This window comes from Argiope bruennichi, chromosome 9, assembly GCF_947563725.1.
Source record: "Argiope bruennichi chromosome 9, qqArgBrue1.1, whole genome shotgun sequence".
NCBI classification, from domain to species: domain Eukaryota; kingdom Metazoa; phylum Arthropoda; class Arachnida; order Araneae; family Araneidae; genus Argiope; species Argiope bruennichi.
The window spans coordinates 79,678,447-79,703,079 of record NC_079159.1 but is presented as its reverse complement, the minus strand read 5'-3'; the positions used below and the strand labels follow the sequence as shown (position 1 = coordinate 79,703,079).

The following is a 24,633-nucleotide window of genomic DNA, read 5'->3' as shown; positions in this document are numbered from 1 at the left end:
ACTTCAATCTGAAAAAATGAAATCAGCAAAACCTTCGCATCCGTGGAGAGCTCAGTTGGCAGAGCGGTGGACTGTAGCTGCCCTAAAGACGATATCCATAGGTCGCTGGTTCGACTCCGGCTCGACAGAAGATGTTAGTTTGATTGGAATTTAAAAGTGTAGTTTCGTTCGATTTGCTAGATTCCCAGTTCTCTTTCGAATAAGTAATTGTTCGAAATATTATAGTTAGCATTTTGTTTTGTTGAACATCCTTCTACTCCTTTAACTGAACTTCAATCTGAAAAAATGAAATCAGCAAAGCCTTCGCATCCGTCGACAGCTCAGTTGGCAGAGCGGTGGACTGTAGATGCTCTAAAGTCGATATCCATAGGTCGCTGGTTCGACTCCGTCTCGACGGAAGATGTTATTTTGATGGGAATTTAAAAGTGTAGTTTCGTTCGATTTGCTAGATTCCCAGCTCTCTTTCGAATAAGTAAATGTTGGAAATATTATAGTTAGCATTTTGTTTTGTTGAACATCCTTCTACTCATTTAACTGAACTTCAATCAGAAAAAATGAAATCAGCAAAACATTAGCATCCATCGATAGCTCAGTTGGCAGAGCGGTGGACTGTAGATGCCCTTAAGACGATATCCATAGGTCGCTGGTTCGACTCCGGCTCCACGGAAGATGTTATTTTGATTGGAATTTAAAAGTGTTGTTTCGTTCGATTTGCTAGATTCCTAGCTCTTTTTCGAATAAGTAATTGTTGGAAATATTATAGTTAGCATTTTGTTTTGTTGAACATCCTTCTCCTCCTTTAACTGAACTTCAATCTGAAAAAGTGAAATCAGCAAAACCTTCGCATCCGTCGATAGCTCAGTTGGCAGAGCGGTGGACTGTAGCTGCCCTAAAGACGATATCCATAGGTCGCTCTTTCGACTCCGGCTCGACAGAAGATGTTATTTTGATTGGAATTTAAAAGTGTAGTTTCGTTCGATTTGCTAGATTCCCAGCTCTTTTTCGAATAAGTAATTGTTGGAAATATTATAGTTAGCATTTTGTTTTGTTGAACATCCTTCTACTCCTTTAACTGAACTTCAATCTGAAAAAATGAAATCAGCAAAACCTTCGAATCCGTCGATAGCTCAGTTGGCAGAGCGGTGGACTGTAGCTGCCCTAAAGACGATATCCATAGGTCGCTGGTTCGACTCCGACTCGACGGAAGATGTTATTTTGATTGGAATTTAAAAGTGTAGTTTCGTTCGATTTGCTAGATTCCCAACTCTTTTTCGAATAAGTAATTGTTGGAAATATTATAGTTAGCATTTTGTTTTGTTGAACATCCTTCTCCTCCTTTAACTGAACTTCAATCTGAAAAAATGAAATCAGCAAAACCTTCGCATCCGTCGATAGCTCAGTTGGCAGAGCGGTGGACTGTAGCTGCCCTAAAGACGATATCCATATATCGCTGGTTCGACTCCGGCTCGACAGAAGATGTTATTTTGATTGGAATTTAAAAGTGTAGTTTCGTTCGATTTGCTAGATTCCCAGCTCTTTTTCGAATAAGTAATTGTTCGAAATATTATAGTTAGCATTTTGTTTTGTTGAACATCCTTCTCCTCCTTTAACTGAACTTGAATATGAAAAAATGAAATCAGCAACACCTTCGCAAATGTTGTTAGCTCAGTTGGCAGAGAGGTGGACTGTAGATGCCCTAAAGACGATATCCATAGGTCACTGGTTCGACTCCGTCTAGACGGAAGATGTTATTTTGATTTGAATTTAAAAGTGTAGTTTCGTTCGATTTGCTAGATTCCCAGCTCTCTTTCGAATAAGTAAATGTTGGAAATATTATAGTTAGCATTTTGTTTTGTTGAACATCCTTCTACTCCTTTAAATGAACTTCAATCTGAAAAAATGAAATCAGCAAAACCTTTGCATCCGTGGAGAGCTCAGTTGGCAGAGCGGTGGACTGTAGCTGCCCTAAAGACGATATCCATAGGTCGCTGGTTCGACTCCGGCTCGACAGAAGATGTTAGTTTGATTGGAATTTAAAAGTGTAGTTTCGTTCGATTTGCTAGATTCCCAGTTCTCTTTCGAATAAGTAATTGTTCGAAATATTATAGTTAGCATTTTGTTTTGTTGAACATCCTTCTACTCCTTTAACTGAACTTCAATCTGAAAAAATGAAATCAGCAAAGCCTTCGCATCCGTCGACAGCTCAGTTGGCAGAGCGGTGGACTGTAGATGCTCTAAAGACGATATCCATAGGTCGCTGGTTCGACTCCGGCTCAACGGAAAGTGTTATTTTGATTGGAATTTAAAAGTTTAGTTTCGTTCGATTTGCTAGATTCCCAGCTCTCTTTCGAATAAGTAAATGTTGGAAATATTATAGTTAGTATTTTGTTTTGTTGAACATCTTTCTACTCCTTTAACTGAACTTCAATCTGAAAAAATGAAATCAGCAAAACCTTCGCATCCGGCGAGAGCTCAGTTGGCAGAGCGGTGGACTGTCGCTGCCCTAAAGACGATATCCATAGGTCGCTGGTTCGACTCCGTCTCGACGGAAGATGTTATTTTGATGGGAATTTAAAAGTGTAGTTTCGTTCGATTTGCTAGATTCCCAGCTCTCTTTCGAATAAGTAAATGTTGGAAATATTATAGTTAGCATTTTGTTTTGTTGAACATCCTTCTACTCATTTAACTGAACTTCAATCAGAAAAAATGAAATCAGCAAAACATTAGCATCCATCGATAGCTCAGTTGGCAGAGCGGTGGACTGTAGATGCCCTTAAGACGATATCCATTGGTCGCTGGTTCGACTCCGGCTCCACGGAAGATGTTATTTTGATTGGAATTTAAAAGTGTTGTTTCGTTCGATTTGCTAGATTCCTAGCTCTTTTTCGAATAAGTAATTGTTGGAAATATTATAGTTAGCATTTTGTTTTGTTGAACATCCTTCTCCTCCTTTAACTGAACTTCAATCTGAAAAAGTGAAATCAGCAAAACCTTCGCATCCGTCGATAGCTCAGTTGGCAGAGCGGTGGACTGTAGATGCCCTAAAGACGATATCCATTGGTCGCTGGTTCGACTCCGGCTCAACGGAAGATGTTATTTTGATTGGAATTTAAAAGTGTAGTTTCGTTCGATTTGCTAGATTCCTAGCTCTTTTTCGAATAAGTAATTGTTTCAAATATTATAGTTAGCATTTTGTTTTGTTGAACATCCTTCTCCTACTTTAACTGAACTTCAATCAGAAAAAATGAAATCAGCAAAACCTTCGCATCCGTCGATAGCTCAGTTGGCAGAGCGGTGGACTGTCGATGCCCTAAAGACGATATTCATAGGTCGCTGGTTCGACTGCGGCTCGACGGAAGATGTTATTTTGATTGGAATTTAAAAGTGTAGTTTCGTTCGATTTGCTAGATTCCTAGCTCTTTTTCGAATAAGTAATTGTGTCAAATATTATAGTTAGCATTTTGTTTTGTTGAACATCCTTCTCCTCCTTTAACTGAACTTCAATCTGAAAAAATGAAATCAGCAAAACCTTAGCATCCGTCGATAGCTCAGTTGGCAGAGCGGTGGACTGTAGATGCCCTAAACACGAAATCCATAGGTCGCTGGTTCGACTTCGGCTCGACGGAAGATGTTATTTTGATTGGAATTTAAAAGTGTTGTTTCGTTCGATTTGCTAGATTCCCAGTTCTCTTTCGAATAAGTAATTGTTCGAAATATTATAGTTAGCATTTTGTTTTGTTGAACATCCTTCTACTCCTTTAACTGAACTTCAATCTGAAAAAATGAAATCAGCAAAACCTTCGCATCCGTCGATAGCTCAGTTGGCAGAGCGGTGGACTGTAGCTGCCCTAAAGACGATATCCATAGGTCGCTGGTTCGGCTCCGGCTCGACGGAAGATGTTATTTTGATTGGAATTTAAAAGTGTAGTTTCGTTCGATTTGCTAGATTCTCAGCTCTGTTTCGAATAAGTAATATTTGGAAATATTATAGTTAGCATTTTGTTTTGTTGAACTTCCTTCTACTCCTTTAACTGAACTTCAATCTGAAAAAGTGAAATCAGCAAAACCTTCGCATCCGTCGATAGCTCAGTTGGCAGAGCGGTGGATTGTAGATGCCCAAAAGACGATATCCATAGGTCGCTGGTTCGACTCCGGCTCGACGGAAGATGTTATTTTGATTGGAATTTAAATGTGTAGTTTCGTTCGATTTGCTAGATTCCCAGCTCTTTTTCGAATAAGTAATTGTTGGAAATATTATAGTTAGCATTTTGTTTTGTTGAACATCCTTCTCCTCCTTTAACTGAACTTCAATCTGAAAAAGTGAAATCAGCAAAACCTTCGCATCCGTCGATAGCTCAGTTGGCAGAGCGGTGGACTGTAGATGCCCTAAAGACGATATCCATTGGTCGCTGGTTCGACTCCGGCTCGACGGAAGATGTTATTTTGATTGGAATTTAAAAGTGTAGTTTCGTTCGATTTGCTAGATTCTCAGCTCTGTTTCGAATAAGTAATATTTGGAAATATTATAGTTAGCATTTTGTTTTGTTGAACTTCCTTCTACTTCTTTAACTGAACTTCAATCTGAAAAAGTGAAATCAGCAAAACCTTCGCATCCGTCGATAGCTCAGTTGGCAGAGCGGTGGATTGTAGATGCCCAAAAGACGATATCCATAGGTCGCTGGTTCGGCTCCGGCTCGACGGAAGATGTTATTTTGATTGGAATTTAAAAGTGTAGTTTCGTTCGATTTGCTTGATTTCCAGCTCTTTTTCGAATAAGTAATTGTTGGAAATATTATAGTTAGCATTTTGTTTTGTTGAACATTATTATACTCCTTTAACTGAACTTCAATCAGAAAAAATGAAATCAGCAAAACCTTCGCATCCGTCGATAGCTCAGTTGGCAGACCGGTGGACTGTCGATGCCCTAAAAACGATATTCATAGGTCGCTGGTTCGACTGCGGCTCGACGGAAGATGTTATTTTGATTGGAATTTAAAAGTGTAGTTTCGTTCGATTTGCTAGATTCCCAGCTCTGTTTCGAATAAGTAATTGTTGGAAATATTATAATTAGCATTTTGTTTTGTTGAAAATCCTTCTACTCCTTTAACTGAACTTCAATCTGAAAAAGTGAAATCAGCAAAACCTTCGCATCCGTCGATAGCTCAGTTGGCAGAGCGGTGGACTGTAGATGCCCTAAAGACGATATCCATAGGTCGCTGGTTCGACTCCGGCTCAACGGAAGATGTTATTTTGATTGGAATTTAAAAGTGTAGTTTCGTTCGATTTGCTAGATTCCCAGTTCTCTTTCGAATTAGTAATTGTTCGAAATATTATAGTTAGCATTTTGTTTTGTTGAACATCCTTCTACTCCTTTAACTGAACTTCAATCTGAAAAAATGAAATCAGCAAAATCTTCGCATCCGTCGATAGCTCAGTTGGCAGAGCGGTGGACTGTAGCTGCCCTAAAGACGATATCCATAGGTCGCTGGTTCGACTGCGGCTCGACGGAAGATGTTGTTTTGATTGGAATTTAAAATTGTAGTTTCGTTCGATTTGCTTGATTCCCAGCTCTTTTTCGAATAAGTAATTGTTGGAAATAGTATAGTTAGCATTTTGTTTTGTTGAACATTCTTATACTCCTTTAACTGAACTTCAATCAGAAAAAATGAAAACAGCAAAACCTTCGAATCCGTCGATAGCTCAGTTGGCAGAGCGGTGGACTGTAGATGCCCTAAAGACGATATCCATAGGTCGCTGGTTCGACTCCGGCTCGACGGAAGATGTTATTTTGATTGGAATTTAAAAGTGTAGTTTCGTTCGATTTGCTAGATTCCCAGCTCTTTTTCGAATAAGTAATTGTTGGAAATATTATAGTTAGCATTTTGTTTTGTTGAACATTCTTCTCCTCGTTTAACTGAACTTCAATATGAAAAAATAAAATCAGCAAAACCTTCGCATCCGTCGATAGCTCAGTTGGCAGACCGGTGGACTGTCGATGCCCTAAAAACGATATTCATAGGTCGCTGGTTCGACTGCGGCTCGACGGAAGATGTTATTTTGATTGGAATTTAAAAGTGTAGTTTCGTTCGATTTGCTAGATTCCCAGCTCTGTTTCGAATAAGTAATTGTTGGAAATATTATAATTAGCATTTTGTTTTGTTGAAAATCCTTCTACTCCTTTAACTGAACTTCAATCTGAAAAAGTGAAATCAGCAAAACCTTCGCATCCGTCGATAGCTCAGTTGGCAGAGCGGTGGACTGTAGATGCCCTAAAGACGATATCCATAGGTCGCTGGTTCGACTCCGGCTCAACGGAAGATGTTATTTTGATTGGAATTTAAAAGTGTAGTTTCGTTCGATTTGCTAGATTCCCAGTTCTCTTTCGAATTAGTAATTGTTCGAAATATTATAGTTAGCATTTTGTTTTGTTGAACATCCTTCTACTCCTTTAACTGAACTTCAATCTGAAAAAATGAAATCAGCAAAATCTTCGCATCCGTCGATAGCTCAGTTGGCAGAGCGGTGGACTGTAGCTGCCCTAAAGACGATATCCATAGGTCGCTGGTTCGACTGCGGCTCGACGGAAGATGTTGTTTTGATTGGAATTTAAAATTGTAGTTTCGTTCGATTTGCTTGATTCCCAGCTCTTTTTCGAATAAGTAATTGTTGGAAATAGTATAGTTAGCATTTTGTTTTGTTGAACATTCTTATACTCCTTTAACTGAACTTCAATCAGAAAAAATGAAAACAGCAAAACCTTCGAATCCGTCGATAGCTCAGTTGGCAGAGCGGTGGACTGTAGATGCCCTAAAGACGATATCCATAGGTCGCTGGTTCGACTCCGGCTCGACGGAAGATGTTATTTTGATTGGAATTTAAAAGTGTAGTTTCGTTCGATTTGCTAGATTCCCAGCTCTTTTTCGAATAAGTAATTGTTGGAAATATTATAGTTAGCATTTTGTTTTGTTGAACATTCTTCTCCTCGTTTAACTGAACTTCAATATGAAAAAATAAAATCAGCAAAACCTTCGCATCCGTCGATAGCTCAGTTGGCAGAGCGGTGGACTGTAGATGCCCTAAAGACGATATCCATAGGTCGCTGGTTCGACTCCGGCTCGACGGAAGATGTTATTTTGATTGGAATTTAAATGTGTAGTTTCGTTCGATTTGCTAGATTCCCAGCTCTTTTTCGAATAAGTAATTGTTGGAAATATTATAGTTAGCATTTTGTTTTGTTGAACATCCTTCTACTCCTTTAAATGAACTTCAATCTGAAAAAATAAAATCAGCAAAACCTTCGCATCCGTCGATAGCTCAGTTGGCAGAGCGGTGGACTGTAGCTGCCCTAAAGACGATATCCATAGGTCGCTGGTTCGACTACGGCTCGACGGAAGATGTTATTTTGATTGGAATTTAAAAGTGTAGTTTCGTTCGATTTGCTAGATTCCCAGCTCTTTTTCGAATAAGTAATTGTTGGAAATATTATAGTTAGCATTTTGTTTTGTTGAACATTCTTCTCCTCGTTTAACTGAACTTCAATATGAAAAAATAAAATCAGCAAAACCTTCGCATCCGTCGATAGCTCAGTTGGCAGAGCGGTGGACTGTAGATGCCCTAAAGACGATATCCATAGGTCGCTGGTTCGACTCCGGCTCGACGGAAGATGTTATTTTGATTGGAATTTAAATGTGTAGTTTCGTTCGATTTGCTAGATTCCCAGCTCTTTTTCGAATAAGTAATTGTTGGAAATATTATAGTTAGCATTTTGTTTTGTTGAACATCCTTCTACTCCTTTAAATGAACTTCAATCTGAAAAAGTGAAATCAGCAAAACCTTCGCATCCGTCGATAGCTCAGTTGGCAGAGCGGTGGACTGTAGCTGCCCTAAAGACGATATCCATAGGTCGCTGGTTCGACTACGGCTCGACGGAAGATGTTATTTTGATTGGAATTTAAAAGTGTAGTTTCGTTCGATTTGCTAGATTCCCAGCTCTTTTTCGAATAAGTAATTGTTTGAAATATTATAGTTAGCATTTTGTTTTGTTGAACATTCTTCTCCTCGTTTAACTGAACTTCAATATGAAAAAATGAAATCAGCAACACCTTCGCAAATGTTGTTAGCTCAGTTGGCAGAGCGGTGGACTGTAGATGCCCTAAAGACGATATCCATAGGTCGCTGGTTCGACTCCGGCTCGACGGAAGATGTTATTTTGATTGGAATTTAAAAGTGTACTTTCGTTCGATTTGCTAGATTCCCAGCTCTTTTTCGAATAAGTAATTGTTGGAAATATTATAGTTAGCATTTTATTTTGTTGAACATCCTTATACTCCTTTAACTGAACTTCAATATTAAAAAATGAAATCAGCAAAACCTTCGCATCCGTTGATAGCTCAGTTGGCAGAGCGGTGGACTGTAGATGCCCTAAAGACGATATCCATAGGTCGCTGGCTCGACAGAAGATGTTATTTTGATTGGAATTTAAAAGTGTAGTTTCGTTCGATTTGCTAGATTCCCAGCTCTCTTTCGAATAAGTAAATGTTGGAAATATTATAGTTAGCATTTTGTTTTGTTGAACATCCTTCTCCTCCTTTAACTGAACTTCAATATGAAAAAATAAAATCAACAAAACCTTCGCATCCGTCGATAGCTCAGTTGGTAGAGCGGTGGACTGTAGATGCCCTAAAGACGATATCCATAGGTCGCTGGTTCGACTCCGGCTCGACGGAAGATGTTATTTTGATTGGAATTTAAAAGTGTAGTTTCGTTCGATTTGCTTGATTCCCAGCTCTTTTTCGAATAAGTAATTGTTGGAAATATTATAGTTAGCATTTTGTTTTGTTGAACATTCTTATACTCCTTTAACTGAACTTCAATCAGAAAAAATGAAATCAGCAAAACCTTCGCATCCGTCGATAGCTCAGTTGGCAGAGCGGTGGACTGTAGATGCCCTAAAGACGATATCCATAGGTCGCTGGTTCGACTCCGGCTCAACGGAAGATGTTATTTTGATTGGAATTTAAAAGTGTAGTTTCGTTCGATTTGCTAGATTCCCAGTTCTCTTTCGAATTAGTAATTGTTCGAAATATTATAGTTAGCATTTTGTTTTGTTGAACATCCTTCTACTCCTTTAACTGAACTTCAATCTGAAAAAATGAAATCAGCAAAATCTTCGCATCCGTCGATAGCTCAGTTGGCAGAGCGGTGGACTGTAGCTGCCCTAAAGACGATATCCATAGGTCGCTGGTTCGACTGCGGCTCGACGGAAGATGTTGTTTTGATTGGAATTTAAAATTGTAGTTTCGTTCGATTTGCTTGATTCCCAGCTCTTTTTCGAATAAGTAATTGTTGGAAATAGTATAGTTAGCATTTTGTTTTGTTGAACATTCTTATACTCCTTTAACTGAACTTCAATCAGAAAAAATGAAAACAGCAAAACCTTCGAATCCGTCGATAGCTCAGTTGGCAGAGCGGTGGACTGTAGATGCCCTAAAGACGATATCCATAGGTCGCTGGTTCGACTCCGGCTCGACGGAAGATGTTATTTTGATTGGAATTTAAAAGTGTAGTTTCGTTCGATTTGCTAGATTCCCAGCTCTTTTTCGAATAAGTAATTGTTGGAAATATTATAGTTAGCATTTTGTTTTGTTGAACATTCTTCTCCTCGTTTAACTGAACTTCAATATGAAAAAATAAAATCAGCAAAACCTTCGCATCCGTCGATAGCTCAGTTGGCAGAGCGGTGGACTGTAGATGCCCTAAAGACGATATCCATAGGTCGCTGGTTCGACTCCGGCTCGACGGAAGATGTTATTTTGATTGGAATTTAAATGTGTAGTTTCGTTCGATTTGCTAGATTCCCAGCTCTTTTTCGAATAAGTAATTGTTGGAAATATTATAGTTAGCATTTTGTTTTGTTGAACATCCTTCTACTCCTTTAAATGAACTTCAATCTGAAAAAATAAAATCAGCAAAACCTTCGCATCCGTCGATAGCTCAGTTGGCAGAGCGGTGGACTGTAGCTGCCCTAAAGACGATATCCATAGGTCGCTGGTTCGACTACGGCTCGACGGAAGATGTTATTTTGATTGGAATTTAAAAGTGTAGTTTCGTTCGATTTGCTAGATTCCCAGCTCTTTTTCGAATAAGTAATTGTTGGAAATATTATAGTTAGCATTTTGTTTTGTTGAACATTCTTCTCCTCGTTTAACTGAACTTCAATATGAAAAAATAAAATCAGCAAAACCTTCGCATCCGTCGATAGCTCAGTTGGCAGAGCGGTGGACTGTAGATGCCCTAAAGACGATATCCATAGGTCGCTGGTTCGACTCCGGCTCGACGGAAGATGTTATTTTGATTGGAATTTAAATGTGTAGTTTCGTTCGATTTGCTAGATTCCCAGCTCTTTTTCGAATAAGTAATTGTTGGAAATATTATAGTTAGCATTTTGTTTTGTTGAACATCCTTCTACTCCTTTAAGGGGACAGTGGACTTTGAAATTGCCAAAAATTGACTAAAATATGGAAAAATTTTTTTCCATATATTAAGATTTTACTCATATTACTGAATCTAATACAAAAAACCGCTAATGTCTAAGTTAAATTATTAAAAAGTTATAAGCATTTAAAAAAATTTAAAGGGACTCAAATGTAAAATTTAAAGGGACACAAAATGTAAACAAAGAGCTGTCATGATTTTTTAAAACATTTTATTTTATTTTAGAATTAATAATTTTACATTTTCTTCACTGCTCGCCTTAGCTGTAACTGTTAACTGTACATTCTACTGTTTTGTTTACTTCTACCTCGTGTTTTACCGAGCGGGAATAGCGTTATTTTTACCAATCAACTATTTTGAATTTCGAAATTTTTTCAACTTCATTTGTTAGCTGCTGTTTGCTTTCCAATATTATTTACCTAATCAAGGTTGTATTTTGAACTTCCGATTTGCAAACAATATTAATAATTGTTTCATTTTTATTTACATACTATTTCGATAATGGATACTATCAACAGGCGTTATCGAAAACTGAAAGGCAGACCTTCTAAGAGGAAACGTATGTGTTCCGCTAATATTAGCAAGAGATGGAATAAAAATGTTGCAGAGAATTCTGAAAATGTAGTATCTGTGGAAAATTCTGTTGCTATTGAAGAAGTATGTATAGATAAAAATAAGAAATCATTTAGTGCTAGTGCTAAAAAATTAGGATTATTTCCATCAACTTCTTCGTCCACTAGCAATGTTACAGAAAAAAATTCCTATATAATGATGAACAATGACATGTGGTCTTCTCTTTTATCAAATATAAAATGCAGTGAATGTGACATGTGCTCATTGGATGTTGAATCTAATGGTGAATATGGCTTTTCAACAAAAATAGAACTGAAATGTAAAAACTGCAATAAAATATTTAGCTCTATTTTTTCAAGTCCTCGAGAAAAAGACAGTAAATGCTTCGAAGCTAATAAAAAGCTTGTCGAAGCTTTTCTAAAAATTGGGAAAGGGCATGCGGCTTTGGAAATTTTCTCCATGGCTATTGGTATTCATGCAATGGACAAAAAGACATTTTCAAAATGTTTGCACCAGTTGTATGATGAAAAACAGACCCACAAAGATGACATTTTAGAAGTATCTAGGAAGATTGTTCGAAAAAAGCATCAGGAGTTATCGTCTGCAGTTGAAGAAAATTTAGATGATGCGATTGACATTACAGTCTCATATGATGGGACATGGCAAAAGCGGGGACATTCATCACTGTATGGAATTGGTATCATTGTAGATATTTTAACGGGACTTATTATTGATTTCGAAATAATTTCGAAGTATTGTCCAGAATGCACAACTGCTAAAAGAGACCTTGGAGAAAAAAGTCCTGAATTTTCCATATGGTACAAAACACACAAATCTGATTGCAGTAAAAACTATATGGGATCTTTAAATTCTATGGAGACCAAAGCTGCTGAAATTTTGTGGAAAAGGTCTATAAAAAATTGTGGTATGCGATATGTGAGTGTCGTGTCAGATGGTGATGCCAAGACATACCAACATGTATCAGAATTAAATGTGTATGGTGAAGATGTAGAAATTACCAAAGAAGAATGCGTAAACCATGTGGCAAAGAGACTTGGTACGGGGCTTCGTAAAAAGGTTAAAGAATGTCAAAGTAAAGGAATTACACTTGGTGGCCGTAAAGTGGGAAGTTTGAAAGAGAGCACCATATTAAAGCTAACAAACTATTATAGAAAAGCTATAAAAGAGAATGTCCCTGATGTCCAAAAAATGAAATCAGCAATATTTGCATCTTTATTCCACTGCTCATCGACAGATAAAACACCTAAGCATAGTAAATGCCCTACTGGTTCTACTTCATGGTGTTTTTATCAGAGGGCTCTAGCTAACAATGAAGAGCCAAAATCACATTCCACAATGAAAACAAAATTATCGGAACTGGTGCTGGAAAAAATTCTACCGATCTATCAAAGGCTTGCTAATAATGAATTGTTAGCGAGATGTGCTTCTGGAAAAACCCAAAATGCAAATGAAAGCATCCACAGCATTATTTGGAAAAACTGCCCCAAAGAAATTTTTGTTTCTAAAAAGAGATTGGAAATGGCAGTAATTACTTCTGTAGGGGAATATAATTTTGGCTGTTTCAACAATATTACTTTAGAACAGAGTGGATTTAATGCAGCATCTTTAGATATAGCCCAAAGACGTGACAAACGGCGTATAGCTCAAAGTGAGAATAGAAGTTCTGATATCTGGAAAAAGAAAAGAATTGAAAAAAAGATTGCTAAATCAGTTAAAACCACAAAAAATATTAAAAAAGAAGGGAAAACATATGGTTCTGGCAAATTTTAATATTTTTATCTATTTTTTTTTTTTTAGAATAAATTATTTTTTATTGCGTTAAATAAATTATGCCGTTCTTAAAAATCTCAATATGCCAAATTGAGCTGTTTCATTTTAATATTTTATTCTCAAAAAAATATGCTTTGAACTGAAGAATAAGATATAAATATGTCTGTTGTTCAATAAAATCAGCATTTAGTTGCATCAAAAAAACAAATATTAAAGGTAAGTGTAAAAATATTATTAAAATGCCTTTTTCTCAAAACTATATTTTATCAGTTTTGCGCGCCTTTAAAATGTTCCATGCGTCTTAATTTTTGAGTAAATTTTATGAAATTTCATATACAGAATCCTGACATGTACTGAAATAAATCTTGGTATCCATTTTACATTCTAGCTTCATTTAGATAGTTAAAAGTTAATTTTATTTTGAAAAAGCCTAAAATTTTTATGAAAATCAAACACATATGAACAAAAAAACCTTTTTAAAAATCAAATTTTAATTGAAATGACAAAATAATACCTAAATGTATTTGAAATACCTTTATAAGTAGTAATAATGTAAAATAAAGTCAAAAATTAAAAAATTGAAACGCATGGAACATTTTAAAAAAATTAAAAAATTACTTAAATTTTTAATTTTTTTAAAAAAATTTTTAATTGAAAATATTTTTTTGAAGGATATTTAGTATAATAACACTCCAGAGATTATGAGCAAAAAATTTCATAACTCTAAGTTTATTTTTAAGAAAAAAGTTATATAGAGTCCACTGTCCCCTTAAATGAACTTCAATCTGAAAAAGTGAAATCAGCAAAACCTTCGCATCCGTTGATAGCTCAGTTGGCAGAGCGGTGGACTGTAGATGCCCTAAAGACGATATCCATAGGTCGCTGGTTCGACTCCGGCTCGACGGAAGATGTTATTTTGATTGGAATTTAAAAGTGTACTTTCGTTCGATTTGCTAGATTCCCAGCTCTTTTTCGAATAAGTAATTGTTGGAAATATTATAGTTAGCATTTTATTTTGTTGAACATCCTTATACTCCTTTAACTGAACTTCAATATTAAAAAATGAAATCAGCAAAACCTTCGCATCCGTTGATAGCTCAGTTGGCAGAGCGGTGGACTGTAGATGCCCTAAAGACGATATCCATAGGTCGCTGGCTCGACAGAAGATGTTATTTTGATTGGAATTTAAAAGTGTAGTTTCGTTCGATTTGCTAGATTCCCAGCTCTCTTTCGAATAAGTAAATGTTGGAAATATTATAGTTAGCATTTTGTTTTGTTGAACATCCTTCTCCTCCTTTAACTGAACTTCAATATGAAAAAATAAAATCAACAAAACCTTCGCATCCGTCGATAGCTCAGTTGGTAGAGCGGTGGACTGTAGATGCCCTAAAGACGATATCCATAGGTCGCTGGTTCGACTCCGGCTCGACGGAAGATGTTATTTTGATTGGAATTTAAAAGTGTAGTTTCGTTCGATTTGCTTGATTCCCAGCTCTTTTTCGAATAAGTAATTGTTGGAAATATTATAGTTAGCATTTTGTTTTGTTGAACATTCTTATACTCCTTTAACTGAACTTCAATCAGAAAAAATGAAATCAGCAAAACCTTCGCATCCGTCGATAGCTCAGTTGGCAGAGCGGTGGACTGTAGATGCCCTAAAGACGATATCCATAGGTCGCTGGTTCAACTCCGGCTCAACGGAAGATGTTATTTTGATTGGAATTTAAAAGTGTAGTTTCGTTCGATTTGCTAGATTCCCAGTTCTCTTTCGAATTAGTAATTGTTCGAAATATTATAGTTAGCATTTTGTTTTGTTGAACATCCTTCTACTCCTTTAACTGAACTTCAATCTGAAAAAATGAAATCAGCAAAACCTTCGCATCCGTCGATAGCTCAGTTGGCAGAGCGGTGGACTGTAGTTGCCCTAAAGACGATATCCATAGGTCGCTGGTTCGACTCCGGCTCGAAGGAAGATGTTATTTTGATTGGAATTTAAAAGTGTAGTTTCGTTCGATTTGCTAGATTCCCAGCTCTCTTTCGAATAAGTAAATGTTGGAAATATTATAGTTAGCATTTTGTTTTGTTGAACATCCTTCTCCTCCTTTAACTGAACTTCAATATGAAAAAATGAAATCAACAAAACCTTCGCATCCGTCGATAGCTCAGTTGGTAGAGCGGTGGACTGTAGATGTCCTAAAGACGATATCCATAGGTCGCTGGTTCGACTCCGGCTCGACGGAAGATGTTATTTTGATTGGAATTTAAAAGTGTAGTTTCGTTCGATTTGCTAGATTCCCAGTTCTCTTTCGAATTAGTAATTGTTCGAAATATTATAGTTAGCATTTTGTTTTGTTGAACATCCTTCTACTCTTTTAACTGAACTTCAATCAGAAAAAATGAAAACAGCAAAACCTTCGCATCCGTCGATAGCTCAGTTGGCAGAGCGGTGGACTGTAGATGCCCTAAAGACGATATCCATAGGTCGCTCTCTCGACGGAAGATGTTATTTTGATTGGAATTTAAAAGTGTAGTTTCGTTCGATTTGCTAGATTCCCAGCTCTCTTTCGAATAAGTAAATGTGTGAAATATTATAGTTAGCATTTTGTTTTGTTGAACATCCTTCTCCTCCTTTAACTGAACTTCAATATGAAAAAATGAAATCAACAAAACCTTCGCATCCGTCGATAGCTCAGTTGGTAGAGCGGTGGACTGTAGATGCCCTAAAGACGATATTCATAGGTCGCTGGCTCGACGGAAGATGTTATTTTGATTGGAATTTAAAAGTGTAGTTTCGTTCGATTTGCTAGATTTCCAGCTCTGTTTCGAATAAGTAATTGTTGGAAATATTATAATTAGCATTTTGTTTTGTTGAAAATCCTTCTACTCCTTTAACTGAACTTCAATCTGAAAAAGTGAAATCAGCAAAACCTTCGCATCCGTCGATAGCTCAGTTGGCAGAGCGGTGGACTGTAGATGCCCTAAAGACGATATCCATAGGTCGCTGGTTCGACTCCGGCTCAACGGAAGATGTTATTTTGATTGGAATTTAAAAGTGTAGTTTCGTTCGATTTGCTAGATTCCCAGTTCTCTTTCGAATTAGTAATTGCTCGAAATATTATATTTAGCATTTTGTTTTGTTGAACATCCTTCTACTCCTTTAACTGAACTTCAATCTGAAAAAATGAAATCAGCAAAACCTTCGCATCCGTCGATAGCTCAGTTGGCATAGCGGTGGACTGTAGATGCCCTAAAGACGATATCCATAGGTCGCTGGTTCGACTCCGGCTCAACGGAAGATGTTATTTTGATTGGAATTTAAAAGTGTAGTTTCGTTCGATTTGCTAGATTCCCAGTTCTCTTTCGAATTAGTAATTGTTCGAAATATTATAGTTAGCATTTTGTTTTGTTGAACATCCTTCTACTCCTTTAACTGAACTTCAATCTGAAAAAATGAAATCAGCAAAATCTTCGCATCCGTCGATAGCTCAGTTGGCAGAGCGGTGGACTGTAGCTGCCCTAAAGACGATATCCATAGGTCGCTGGTTCGACTGCGGCTCGACGGAAGATGTTGTTTTGATTGGAATTTAAAATTGTAGTTTCGTTCGATTTGCTTGATTCCCAGCTCTTTTTCGAATAAGTAATTGTTGGAAATAGTATAGTTAGCATTTTGTTTTGTTGAACATTCTTATACTCCTTTAACTGAACTTCAATCAGAAAAAATGAAAACAGCAAAACCTTCGAATCCGTCGATAGCTCAGTTGGCAGAGCGGTGGACTGTAGATGCCCTAAAGACGATATCCATAGGTCGCTGGTTCGACTCCGGCTCGACGGAAGATGTTATTTTGATTGGAATTTAAAAGTGTAGTTTCGTTCGATTTGCTAGATTCCCAGCTCTTTTTCGAATAAGTAATTGTTGGAAATATTATAGTTAGCATTTTGTTTTGTTGAACATTCTTCTCCTCGTTTAACTGAACTTCAATATGAAAAAATAAAATCAGCAAAACCTTCGCATCCGTCGATAGCTCAGTTGGCAGAGCGGTGGACTGTAGATGCCCTAAAGACGATATCCATAGGTCGCTGGTTCGACTCCGGCTCGACGGAAGATGTTATTTTGATTGGAATTTAAATGTGTAGTTTCGTTCGATTTGCTAGATTCCCAGCTCTTTTTCGAATAAGTAATTGTTGGAAATATTATAGTTAGCATTTTGTTTTGTTGAACATCCTTCTACTCCTTTAAATGAACTTCAATCTGAAAAAATAAAATCAGCAAAACCTTCGCATCCGTCGATAGCTCAGTTGGCAGAGCGGTGGACTGTAGCTGCCCTAAAGACGATATCCATAGGTCGCTGGTTCGACTACGGCTCGACGGAAGATGTTATTTTGATTGGAATTTAAAAGTGTAGTTTCGTTCGATTTGCTAGATTCCCAGCTCTTTTTCGAATAAGTAATTGTTGGAAATATTATAGTTAGCATTTTGTTTTGTTGAACATTCTTCTCCTCGTTTAACTGAACTTCAATATGAAAAAATAAAATCAGCAAAACCTTCGCATCCGTCGATAGCTCAGTTGGCAGAGCGGTGGACTGTAGATGCCCTAAAGACGATATCCATAGGTCGCTGGTTCGACTCCGGCTCGACGGAAGATGTTATTTTGATTGGAATTTAAATGTGTAGTTTCGTTCGATTTGCTAGATTCCCAGCTCTTTTTCGAATAAGTAATTGTTGGAAATATTATAGTTAGCATTTTGTTTTGTTGAACATCCTTCTACTCCTTTAAATGAACTTCAATCTGAAAAAGTGAAATCAGCAAAACCTTCGCATCCGTCGATAGCTCAGTTGGCAGAGCGGTGGACTGTAGCTGCCCTAAAGACGATATCCATAGGTCGCTGGTTCGACTACGGCTCGACGGAAGATGTTATTTTGATTGGAATTTAAAAGTGTAGTTTCGTTCGATTTGCTAGATTCCCAGCTCTTTTTCGAATAAGTAATTGTTTGAAATATTATAGTTAGCATTTTGTTTTGTTGAACATTCTTCTCCTCGTTTAACTGAACTTCAATATGAAAAAATGAAATCAGCAACACCTTCGCAAATGTTGTTAGCTCAGTTGGCAGAGCGGTGGACTGTAGATGCCCTAAAGACGATATCCATAGGTCGCTGGTTCGACTCCGGCTCGACGGAAGATGTTATTTTGATTGGAATTTAAAAGTGTACTTTCGTTCGATTTGCTAGATTCCCAGCTCTTTTTCGAATAAGTAATTGTTGGAAATATTATAGTTAGCATTTTATTTTGTTGAACATCCTTATACTCCTTTAACTGAACTTCAATATTAAAAAATGAAATCAGCAAAACCTTCGCATCCGTTGATAGCTCAGTTGGCAGAGCGGTGGACTGTAGATGCCCTAAAGACGATATCCATAGGTCGCTGGCTCGACAGAAGATGTTATTTTGATTGGAATTTAAAAGTGTAGTTTCGTTCGATTTGCTAGATTCCCAGCTCTCTTTCGAATAAGTAAATGTTGGAAATATTATAGTTAGCATTTTGTTTTGTTGAACATCCTTCTCCTCCTTTAACTGAACTTCAATATGAAAAAATAAAATCAACAAAACCTTCGCATCCGTCGATAGCTCAGTTGGTAGAGCGGTGGACTGTAGATGCCCTAAAGACGATATCCATAGGTCGCTGGTTCGACTCCGGCTCGACGGAAGATGTTATTTTGATTGGAATTTAAAAGTGTAGTTTCGTTCGATTTGCTTGATTCCCAGCTCTTTTTCGAATAAGTAATTGTTGGAAATATTATAGTTAGCATTTTGTTTTGTTGAACATTCTTATACTCCTTTAACTGAACTTCAATCAGAAAAAATGAAATCAGCAAAACCTTCGCATCCGTCGATAGCTCAGTTGGCAGAGCGGTGGACTGTAGATGCCCTAAAGACGATATCCATAGGTCGCTGGTTCAACTCCGGCTCAACGGAAGATGTTATTTTGATTGGAATTTAAAAGTGTAGTTTCGTTCGATTTGCTAGATTCCCAGTTCTCTTTCGAATTAGTAATTGTTCGAAATATTATAGTTAGCATTTTGTTTTGTTGAACATCCTTCTACTCCTTTAACTGAACTTCAATCTGAAAAAATGAAATCAGCAAAACCTTCGCATCCGTCGATAGCTCAGTTGGCAGAGCGGTGGACTGTAGTTGCCCTAAAGACGATATCCATAGGTCGCTGGTTCGACTCCGGCTCGAAGGAAGATGTTATTTTGATTGGAATTTAAAAGTGTAGTTTCGTTCGATTTGCTAGATTCCCAGCTCTCTTTCGAATAAGTAAATGTTGGAAATATTATAGTTAGCATTTTGTTTTGTTGAACATCCTTCTCCTCCTTTAACTGAACTTCAATATGAAAAAATGAAATCAACAAAACCTTCGCATCCGTCGATAGCTCAGTTGGTAGAGCGGTGGACTGTAGATGTCCTAAAGACGATATCCATAGGTCGCTGGTTCGACTCCGGCTCGACGGAAGATGTTATTTTGATTGGAATTTAAAAGTGTAGTTTCGTTCGATTTGCTAGATTCCCAGTTCTCTTTCGAATTAGTAATTGTTCGAAATATTATAGTTAGCATTTTGTTTTGTTGAACATCCTTCTACTCTTTTAACTGAACTTCAATCAGAAAAAATGAAAACAGCAAAACCTTCGCATCCGTCGATAGCTCAGTTGGCAGAGCGGTGGACTGTAGATGCCCTAAAGACGATATCCATAGGTCGCTCTCTCGACGGAAGATGTTATTTTGATTGGAATTTAAAAGTGTAGTTTCGTTCGATTTGCTAGATTCCCAGCTCTCTTTCGAATAAGTAAATGTGTGAAATATTATAGTTAGCATTTTGTTTTGTTGAACATCCTTCTCCTCCTTTAACTGAACTTCAATATGAAAAAATGAAATCAACAAAACCTTCGCATCCGTCGATAGCTCAGTTGGTAGAGCGGTGGACTGTAGATGCCCTAAAGACGATATTCATAGGTCGCTGGCTCGACGGAAGATGTTATTTTGATTGGAATTTAAAAGTGTAGTTTCGTTCGATTTGCTAGATTTCCAGCTCTGTTTCGAATAAGTAATTGTTGGAAATATTATAATTAGCATTTTGTTTTGTTGAAAATCCTTCTACTCCTTTAACTGAACTTCAATCTGAAAAAGTGAAATCAGCAAAACCTTCGCATCCGTCGATAGCTCAGTTGGCAGAGCGGTGGACTGTAGATGCCCTAAAGACGATATCCATAGGTCGCTGGTTCGACTCCGGCTCAACGGAAGATGTTATTTTGATTGGAATTTAAAAGTGTAGTTTCGTTCGATTTGCTAGATTCCCAGTTCTCTTTCGAATTAGTAATTGCTCGAAATATTATATTTAGCATTTTGTTTTGTTGAACATCCTTCTACTCCTTTAACTGAACTTCAATCTGAAAAAATGAAATCAGCAAAACCTTCGCATCCGTCGATAGCTCAGTTGGCATAGCGGTGGACTGTAGCTGCCCTAAAGACGATATCCATAGGTCGCTGGTTCGACTCCGGCTCGACGGAAGATGTTATTTTGATTGGAATTTAAAAGTGTAGTTTCGTTCGATTTGCTAGATTCCCAGCTCTGTTTCGAATAAGTAATTGTTGGAAATATTATAATTAGCATTTTGTTTTGTTGAAAATCCTTCTACTCCTTTAACTGAACTTCAATCTGAAAAAGTGAAATCAGCAAAACCTTCGCATCCGTCGATAGCTCAGTTGGCAGAGCGGTGGACTGTAGATGCCCTAAAGACGATATCCATAGGTCGCTGGTTCGACTCCGGCTCAACGGAAGATGTTATTTTGATTGGAATTTAAAAGTGTAGTTTCGTTCGATTTGCTAGATTCCCAGTTCTCTTTCGAATTATTAATTGCTCGAAATATTATATTTAGCATTTTGTTTTGTTGAACATCCTTCTACTCCTTTAACTGAACTTCAATCTGAAAAAATGAAATCAGCAAAACCTTCGCATCCGTCGATAGCTCAGTTGGCATAGCGGTGGACTGTAGCTGCCCTAAAGACGATATCCATAGGTCGCTGGTTCGACTCCGGCTCGACGGAAGATGTTATTTTGATTGGAATTTAAAAGTGTAGTTTCGTTCGATTTGCTAGATTCCCAGCTCTCTTTCGAATAAGTAAATGTTGGAAATATTATAGTTAGCATTTTGTTTTTTTGAACATCCTTCTCCTCCTTTAACTGAACTTCAATATGAAAAAATGAAATCAACAAAACCTTCGCATCCGTCGATAGCTCAGTTGGTAGAGCGGTGGACTGTAGATGCCCTAAAGACGATATCCATAGGTCGCTGGTTCGACTCCGGCTCGACGGAAGATGTTATTTTGATTGGAATTTAAAAGTGTAGTTTCGTTCGATTTGCTTGATTCCCAGCTCTTTTTCGAATAAGTAATTGTTCGAAATATTATAGTTAGCATTTTGTTTTGTTGAACATCCTTCTACTCCTTTAACTGAACTTCAATCTGAAAAAATGAAATCAGCAAAACCTTCGCATCCGTCGATAGCTCAGTTGGCAGAGCGGTGGACTGTAGCTGCCCTAAAGACGATATCCATAGGTCGCTGTTTCGACTCCGGCTCGACGGAAGATGTTATTTTGATTGGAATTTGAAAGTGTAGTTTCGTTCGATTTGCTAGATTCCCAGCTCTTTTTCGAATAAATAATTGTTGGAAATATTATAGTTAGCATTTTGTTTTGTTGAACATCCTTCTACTCCTTTAAATGAACTTCAATCTGAAAAAATAAAATCAGCAAAACCTTCGCATCCGTCGATAGCTCAGTTGGCAGAGCGGTGGACTATAGCTGCCCTAAAGACGATATCCATAGGTCGCTGGTTCGACTCCGGCTCAACGGAAGATGTTATTTTGATTGGAATTTAAAAGTGTAGTTTCGTTCGATTTGCTAGATTCCCAGCTCTTTTTCGAATAAGTAATTGTTGGAAATATTATAGTTAGCATTTTGTTTTGTTGAACATTCTTCTCCTCGTTTAACTGAACTTCAATATGAAAAAATGAAATCAGCAACACCTTTGCAAATGTTGTTAGCTCAGTTGGCAGAGCGGTGGACTGTAGATGCCCTAAAGACGATATCCATAGGTCGCTGGTTCGACTCCGGCTCGACGGAAGATGTTATTTTGATTGGAATTTAAAAGTGTACTTTCGTTCGATTTGCTAGATTCCCAGCTCTTTTTCGAATAAGTAATTGTTGGAAATATTATAGTTAGCATTTTGTTTTGTTGAACATCCTTCTACTCCTTTAAATGAACTTCAATTTGAAAAAATAAAATCAGCAAAACCTTCGCATCCGTCGATAGCTCAGTTGGCAGAGCGGTGGACTGTAGCTGCCCTAAAGACGATATCCATAGGTCGCTGGTTCGACTCCGGCTCGACGGAAGATGTTATTTTGATTGGAATTTAAAAGTGTAGTTTCGTTCGATTTGCTAGATTCCCAGCTCTTTTTCGAATAAGTAATTGTTGGAAATATTATAGTTAGCATTTTGTTTTGTTGAACATTCTTCTCGTTTAACTGAACTTCAATATGAAAAAATGAAATCATCAACACCTTCGCAAATGTTGTTAGCTCAGTTGGCAGAGCGGTGGACTGTAGATGCCCTAAAGACGATATCCATAGGTCGCTGGTTCGACTCCGGCTCGACGGAAGATGTTATTTTGATTGGAATTTAAAAGTGTACTTTCGTTCGATTTGCTAGATTCCCAGCTCTTTTTCGAATAAGTAATTGTTGGAAATATTATAGTTAGCATTTTGTTTTTTTGAACATCCTTATACTCCTTTAACTGAACTTCAATATTAAAAAATGAAATCAGCAAAACCTTCGCATCCGTTGATAGCTCAGTTGGCAGAGCGGTGGACTGTAGATGCCCTAAAGACGATATCCATAGGTCGCTGGCTCGACGGAAGATGTTATTTTGATTGGAATTTAAAAGTGTAGTTTCGTTCGATTTGCTAGATTCCCAGCTCTCTTTCGAATAAGTAAATGTTGGAAATATTATAGTTAGCATTTTGTTTTGTTGAACATCCTTCTCCTCCTTTAACTGAACTTCAATATGAAAAAATGAAATCAACAAAACCTTCGCATCCGTCGATAGCTCAGTTGGCAGAGCGGTGGACTGTAGCTGCCCTAAAGACGATATCCATAGGTCGCTGGTTCGACTCCGGCTCGACGGAAGATGTTATTTTGATTAGAATTTAAAAGTGTAGTTTCGTTCGATTTGCTAGATTCCCAGTTCTCTTTCGAATTAGTAATTGTTCGAAATATTATAGTTAGCATTTTGTTTTGTTGAACATCCTTCTACTCTTTTAACTGAACTTCAATCAGAAAAAATGAAAACAGCAAAACCTTCGCATCCGTCGATAGCTCAGTTGGCAGAGCGGTGGACTGTAGATGCCCTAAAGACGATATCCATAGGTCGCTCTCTCGACGGAAGATGTTATTTTGATTGGAATTTAAAAGTGTAGTTTCGTTCGATTTGCTAGATTCCCAGCTCTCTTTCGAATAAGTAAATGTGTGAAATATTATAGTTAGCATTTTGTTTTGTTGAACATCCTTCTCCTCCTTTAACTGAACTTCAATATGAAAAAATGAAATCAACAAAACCTTCGCATCCGTCGATAGCTCAGTTGGTAGAGCGGTGGACTGTAGATGCCCTAAAGACGATATTCATAGGTCGCTGGCTCGACGGAAGATGTTATTTTGATTGGAATTTAAAAGTGTAGTTTCGTTCGATTTGCTAGATTTCCAGCTCTGTTTCGAATAAGTAATTGTTGGAAATATTATAATTAGCATTTTGTTTTGTTGAAAATCCTTCTACTCCTTTAACTGAACTTCAATCTGAAAAAGTGAAATCAGCAAAACCTTCGCATCCGTCGATAGCTCAGTTGGCAGAGCGGTGGACTGTAGATGCCCTAAAGACGATATCCATAGGTCGCTGGTTCGACTCCGGCTCAACGGAAGATGTTATTTTGATTGGAATTTAAAAGTGTAGTTTCGTTCGATTTGCTAGATTCCCAGTTCTCTTTCGAATTAGTAATTGCTCGAAATATTATATTTAGCATTTTGTTTTGTTGAACATCCTTCTACTCCTTTAACTGAACTTCAATCTGAAAAAATGAAATCAGCAAAACCTTCGCATCCGTCGATAGCTCAGTTGGCATAGCGGTGGACTGTAGCTGCCCTAAAGACGATATCCATAGGTCGCTGGTTCGACTCCGGCTCGACGGAAGATGTTATTTTGATTGGAATTTAAAAGTGTAGTTTCGTTCGATTTGCTAGATTCCCAGCTCTGTTTCGAATAAGTAATTGTTGGAAATATTATAATTAGCATTTTGTTTTGTTGAAAATCCTTCTACTCCTTTAACTGAACTTCAATCTGAAAAAGTGAAATCAGCAAAACCTTCGCATCCGTCGATAGCTCAGTTGGCAGAGCGGTGGACTGTAGATGCCCTAAAGACGATATCCATAGGTCGCTGGTTCGACTCCGGCTCAACGGAAGATGTTATTTTGATTGGAATTTAAAAGTGTAGTTTCGTTCGATTTGCTAGATTCCCAGTTCTCTTTCGAATTATTAATTGCTCGAAATATTATATTTAGCATTTTGTTTTGTTGAACATCCTTCTACTCCTTTAACTGAACTTCAATCTGAAAAAATGAAATCAGCAAAACCTTCGCATCCGTCGATAGCTCAGTTGGCATAGCGGTGGA

The 24,633-nt window shown here is 37.5% G+C and overlaps 1 protein-coding gene and 35 non-coding genes across 36 annotated transcripts; all 36 read left to right on the top strand.

The window, feature by feature from the left end:
* Nucleotides 1-4,075: 4,075 nt before the first annotated feature.
* On the top strand, nucleotides 4,076-4,164 carry Trnay-gua (transfer RNA tyrosine (anticodon GUA)). The gene is given in 2 exon segments: nucleotides 4,076-4,112; nucleotides 4,129-4,164. It is a non-coding gene; the product is annotated as a tRNA-Tyr (tRNA).
* Nucleotides 4,165-4,344: 180 nt separating this feature from the next.
* Trnay-gua (transfer RNA tyrosine (anticodon GUA)) lies at nucleotides 4,345-4,433 on the top strand. Its single transcript is given in 2 exon segments — nucleotides 4,345-4,381; nucleotides 4,398-4,433. It is a non-coding gene; the product is annotated as a tRNA-Tyr (tRNA).
* Nucleotides 4,434-5,151: 718 nt separating this feature from the next.
* On the top strand, nucleotides 5,152-5,240 carry Trnay-gua (transfer RNA tyrosine (anticodon GUA)). The gene is given in 2 exon segments: nucleotides 5,152-5,188; nucleotides 5,205-5,240. It is a non-coding gene; the product is annotated as a tRNA-Tyr (tRNA).
* A 449-nt stretch (nucleotides 5,241-5,689) lies between these two features.
* Trnay-gua (transfer RNA tyrosine (anticodon GUA)) lies at nucleotides 5,690-5,778 on the top strand. The gene is given in 2 exon segments: nucleotides 5,690-5,726; nucleotides 5,743-5,778. It is a non-coding gene; the product is annotated as a tRNA-Tyr (tRNA).
* A 449-nt stretch (nucleotides 5,779-6,227) lies between these two features.
* On the top strand, nucleotides 6,228-6,316 carry Trnay-gua (transfer RNA tyrosine (anticodon GUA)). Its single transcript is given in 2 exon segments — nucleotides 6,228-6,264; nucleotides 6,281-6,316. It is a non-coding gene; the product is annotated as a tRNA-Tyr (tRNA).
* Nucleotides 6,317-6,765: 449 nt separating this feature from the next.
* Nucleotides 6,766-6,854, top strand: Trnay-gua (transfer RNA tyrosine (anticodon GUA)). The gene is given in 2 exon segments: nucleotides 6,766-6,802; nucleotides 6,819-6,854. It is a non-coding gene; the product is annotated as a tRNA-Tyr (tRNA).
* Nucleotides 6,855-7,034: 180 nt separating this feature from the next.
* Trnay-gua (transfer RNA tyrosine (anticodon GUA)) lies at nucleotides 7,035-7,123 on the top strand. The gene is given in 2 exon segments: nucleotides 7,035-7,071; nucleotides 7,088-7,123. It is a non-coding gene; the product is annotated as a tRNA-Tyr (tRNA).
* Nucleotides 7,124-7,572: 449 nt separating this feature from the next.
* On the top strand, nucleotides 7,573-7,661 carry Trnay-gua (transfer RNA tyrosine (anticodon GUA)). Its single transcript is given in 2 exon segments — nucleotides 7,573-7,609; nucleotides 7,626-7,661. It is a non-coding gene; the product is annotated as a tRNA-Tyr (tRNA).
* Nucleotides 7,662-8,637: 976 nt separating this feature from the next.
* On the top strand, nucleotides 8,638-8,726 carry Trnay-gua (transfer RNA tyrosine (anticodon GUA)). The gene is given in 2 exon segments: nucleotides 8,638-8,674; nucleotides 8,691-8,726. It is a non-coding gene; the product is annotated as a tRNA-Tyr (tRNA).
* A 180-nt stretch (nucleotides 8,727-8,906) lies between these two features.
* On the top strand, nucleotides 8,907-8,995 carry Trnay-gua (transfer RNA tyrosine (anticodon GUA)). Its single transcript is given in 2 exon segments — nucleotides 8,907-8,943; nucleotides 8,960-8,995. It is a non-coding gene; the product is annotated as a tRNA-Tyr (tRNA).
* Nucleotides 8,996-9,444: 449 nt separating this feature from the next.
* On the top strand, nucleotides 9,445-9,533 carry Trnay-gua (transfer RNA tyrosine (anticodon GUA)). Its single transcript is given in 2 exon segments — nucleotides 9,445-9,481; nucleotides 9,498-9,533. It is a non-coding gene; the product is annotated as a tRNA-Tyr (tRNA).
* A 180-nt stretch (nucleotides 9,534-9,713) lies between these two features.
* Nucleotides 9,714-9,802, top strand: Trnay-gua (transfer RNA tyrosine (anticodon GUA)). The gene is given in 2 exon segments: nucleotides 9,714-9,750; nucleotides 9,767-9,802. It is a non-coding gene; the product is annotated as a tRNA-Tyr (tRNA).
* A 449-nt stretch (nucleotides 9,803-10,251) lies between these two features.
* On the top strand, nucleotides 10,252-10,340 carry Trnay-gua (transfer RNA tyrosine (anticodon GUA)). Its single transcript is given in 2 exon segments — nucleotides 10,252-10,288; nucleotides 10,305-10,340. It is a non-coding gene; the product is annotated as a tRNA-Tyr (tRNA).
* A 655-nt stretch (nucleotides 10,341-10,995) lies between these two features.
* On the top strand, nucleotides 10,996-12,858 carry LOC129984987 (uncharacterized). The gene has a single exon (XM_056094922.1). It carries the CDS (start codon nucleotides 10,996-10,998, stop codon nucleotides 12,856-12,858), a length of 1,863 nt encoding a protein of 620 aa, XP_055950897.1.
* An 817-nt stretch (nucleotides 12,859-13,675) lies between these two features.
* Trnay-gua (transfer RNA tyrosine (anticodon GUA)) lies at nucleotides 13,676-13,764 on the top strand. The gene is given in 2 exon segments: nucleotides 13,676-13,712; nucleotides 13,729-13,764. It is a non-coding gene; the product is annotated as a tRNA-Tyr (tRNA).
* Nucleotides 13,765-14,202: 438 nt separating this feature from the next.
* Nucleotides 14,203-14,291, top strand: Trnay-gua (transfer RNA tyrosine (anticodon GUA)). The gene is given in 2 exon segments: nucleotides 14,203-14,239; nucleotides 14,256-14,291. It is a non-coding gene; the product is annotated as a tRNA-Tyr (tRNA).
* A 449-nt stretch (nucleotides 14,292-14,740) lies between these two features.
* On the top strand, nucleotides 14,741-14,829 carry Trnay-gua (transfer RNA tyrosine (anticodon GUA)). The gene is given in 2 exon segments: nucleotides 14,741-14,777; nucleotides 14,794-14,829. It is a non-coding gene; the product is annotated as a tRNA-Tyr (tRNA).
* A 180-nt stretch (nucleotides 14,830-15,009) lies between these two features.
* Nucleotides 15,010-15,098, top strand: Trnay-gua (transfer RNA tyrosine (anticodon GUA)). The gene is given in 2 exon segments: nucleotides 15,010-15,046; nucleotides 15,063-15,098. It is a non-coding gene; the product is annotated as a tRNA-Tyr (tRNA).
* A 696-nt stretch (nucleotides 15,099-15,794) lies between these two features.
* On the top strand, nucleotides 15,795-15,883 carry Trnay-gua (transfer RNA tyrosine (anticodon GUA)). Its single transcript is given in 2 exon segments — nucleotides 15,795-15,831; nucleotides 15,848-15,883. It is a non-coding gene; the product is annotated as a tRNA-Tyr (tRNA).
* Nucleotides 15,884-16,601: 718 nt separating this feature from the next.
* Nucleotides 16,602-16,690, top strand: Trnay-gua (transfer RNA tyrosine (anticodon GUA)). Its single transcript is given in 2 exon segments — nucleotides 16,602-16,638; nucleotides 16,655-16,690. It is a non-coding gene; the product is annotated as a tRNA-Tyr (tRNA).
* A 180-nt stretch (nucleotides 16,691-16,870) lies between these two features.
* On the top strand, nucleotides 16,871-16,959 carry Trnay-gua (transfer RNA tyrosine (anticodon GUA)). Its single transcript is given in 2 exon segments — nucleotides 16,871-16,907; nucleotides 16,924-16,959. It is a non-coding gene; the product is annotated as a tRNA-Tyr (tRNA).
* Nucleotides 16,960-17,408: 449 nt separating this feature from the next.
* Nucleotides 17,409-17,497, top strand: Trnay-gua (transfer RNA tyrosine (anticodon GUA)). The gene is given in 2 exon segments: nucleotides 17,409-17,445; nucleotides 17,462-17,497. It is a non-coding gene; the product is annotated as a tRNA-Tyr (tRNA).
* A 976-nt stretch (nucleotides 17,498-18,473) lies between these two features.
* On the top strand, nucleotides 18,474-18,562 carry Trnay-gua (transfer RNA tyrosine (anticodon GUA)). Its single transcript is given in 2 exon segments — nucleotides 18,474-18,510; nucleotides 18,527-18,562. It is a non-coding gene; the product is annotated as a tRNA-Tyr (tRNA).
* Nucleotides 18,563-19,011: 449 nt separating this feature from the next.
* On the top strand, nucleotides 19,012-19,100 carry Trnay-gua (transfer RNA tyrosine (anticodon GUA)). Its single transcript is given in 2 exon segments — nucleotides 19,012-19,048; nucleotides 19,065-19,100. It is a non-coding gene; the product is annotated as a tRNA-Tyr (tRNA).
* Nucleotides 19,101-19,280: 180 nt separating this feature from the next.
* Nucleotides 19,281-19,369, top strand: Trnay-gua (transfer RNA tyrosine (anticodon GUA)). Its single transcript is given in 2 exon segments — nucleotides 19,281-19,317; nucleotides 19,334-19,369. It is a non-coding gene; the product is annotated as a tRNA-Tyr (tRNA).
* Nucleotides 19,370-20,065: 696 nt separating this feature from the next.
* On the top strand, nucleotides 20,066-20,154 carry Trnay-gua (transfer RNA tyrosine (anticodon GUA)). The gene is given in 2 exon segments: nucleotides 20,066-20,102; nucleotides 20,119-20,154. It is a non-coding gene; the product is annotated as a tRNA-Tyr (tRNA).
* A 180-nt stretch (nucleotides 20,155-20,334) lies between these two features.
* On the top strand, nucleotides 20,335-20,423 carry Trnay-gua (transfer RNA tyrosine (anticodon GUA)). The gene is given in 2 exon segments: nucleotides 20,335-20,371; nucleotides 20,388-20,423. It is a non-coding gene; the product is annotated as a tRNA-Tyr (tRNA).
* A 180-nt stretch (nucleotides 20,424-20,603) lies between these two features.
* On the top strand, nucleotides 20,604-20,692 carry Trnay-gua (transfer RNA tyrosine (anticodon GUA)). Its single transcript is given in 2 exon segments — nucleotides 20,604-20,640; nucleotides 20,657-20,692. It is a non-coding gene; the product is annotated as a tRNA-Tyr (tRNA).
* A 180-nt stretch (nucleotides 20,693-20,872) lies between these two features.
* On the top strand, nucleotides 20,873-20,961 carry Trnay-gua (transfer RNA tyrosine (anticodon GUA)). Its single transcript is given in 2 exon segments — nucleotides 20,873-20,909; nucleotides 20,926-20,961. It is a non-coding gene; the product is annotated as a tRNA-Tyr (tRNA).
* Nucleotides 20,962-21,141: 180 nt separating this feature from the next.
* Nucleotides 21,142-21,230, top strand: Trnay-gua (transfer RNA tyrosine (anticodon GUA)). The gene is given in 2 exon segments: nucleotides 21,142-21,178; nucleotides 21,195-21,230. It is a non-coding gene; the product is annotated as a tRNA-Tyr (tRNA).
* A 449-nt stretch (nucleotides 21,231-21,679) lies between these two features.
* Trnay-aua (transfer RNA tyrosine (anticodon AUA)) lies at nucleotides 21,680-21,768 on the top strand. The gene is given in 2 exon segments: nucleotides 21,680-21,716; nucleotides 21,733-21,768. It is a non-coding gene; the product is annotated as a tRNA-Tyr (tRNA).
* Nucleotides 21,769-22,217: 449 nt separating this feature from the next.
* Trnay-gua (transfer RNA tyrosine (anticodon GUA)) lies at nucleotides 22,218-22,306 on the top strand. Its single transcript is given in 2 exon segments — nucleotides 22,218-22,254; nucleotides 22,271-22,306. It is a non-coding gene; the product is annotated as a tRNA-Tyr (tRNA).
* A 704-nt stretch (nucleotides 22,307-23,010) lies between these two features.
* Nucleotides 23,011-23,099, top strand: Trnay-gua (transfer RNA tyrosine (anticodon GUA)). The gene is given in 2 exon segments: nucleotides 23,011-23,047; nucleotides 23,064-23,099. It is a non-coding gene; the product is annotated as a tRNA-Tyr (tRNA).
* A 696-nt stretch (nucleotides 23,100-23,795) lies between these two features.
* Trnay-gua (transfer RNA tyrosine (anticodon GUA)) lies at nucleotides 23,796-23,884 on the top strand. Its single transcript is given in 2 exon segments — nucleotides 23,796-23,832; nucleotides 23,849-23,884. It is a non-coding gene; the product is annotated as a tRNA-Tyr (tRNA).
* Nucleotides 23,885-24,064: 180 nt separating this feature from the next.
* On the top strand, nucleotides 24,065-24,153 carry Trnay-gua (transfer RNA tyrosine (anticodon GUA)). Its single transcript is given in 2 exon segments — nucleotides 24,065-24,101; nucleotides 24,118-24,153. It is a non-coding gene; the product is annotated as a tRNA-Tyr (tRNA).
* A 180-nt stretch (nucleotides 24,154-24,333) lies between these two features.
* Trnay-gua (transfer RNA tyrosine (anticodon GUA)) lies at nucleotides 24,334-24,422 on the top strand. The gene is given in 2 exon segments: nucleotides 24,334-24,370; nucleotides 24,387-24,422. It is a non-coding gene; the product is annotated as a tRNA-Tyr (tRNA).
* Nucleotides 24,423-24,633: the final 211 nt, after the last annotated feature.

What these genes read in the sequence shown, in the direction of transcription:
- LOC129984987 (XM_056094922.1), top strand. Translation starts at nt 10,996, where the DNA reads ATGGATACTATCAACAGGCGTTATCGAAAACTGAAAGGCAGACCTTCT.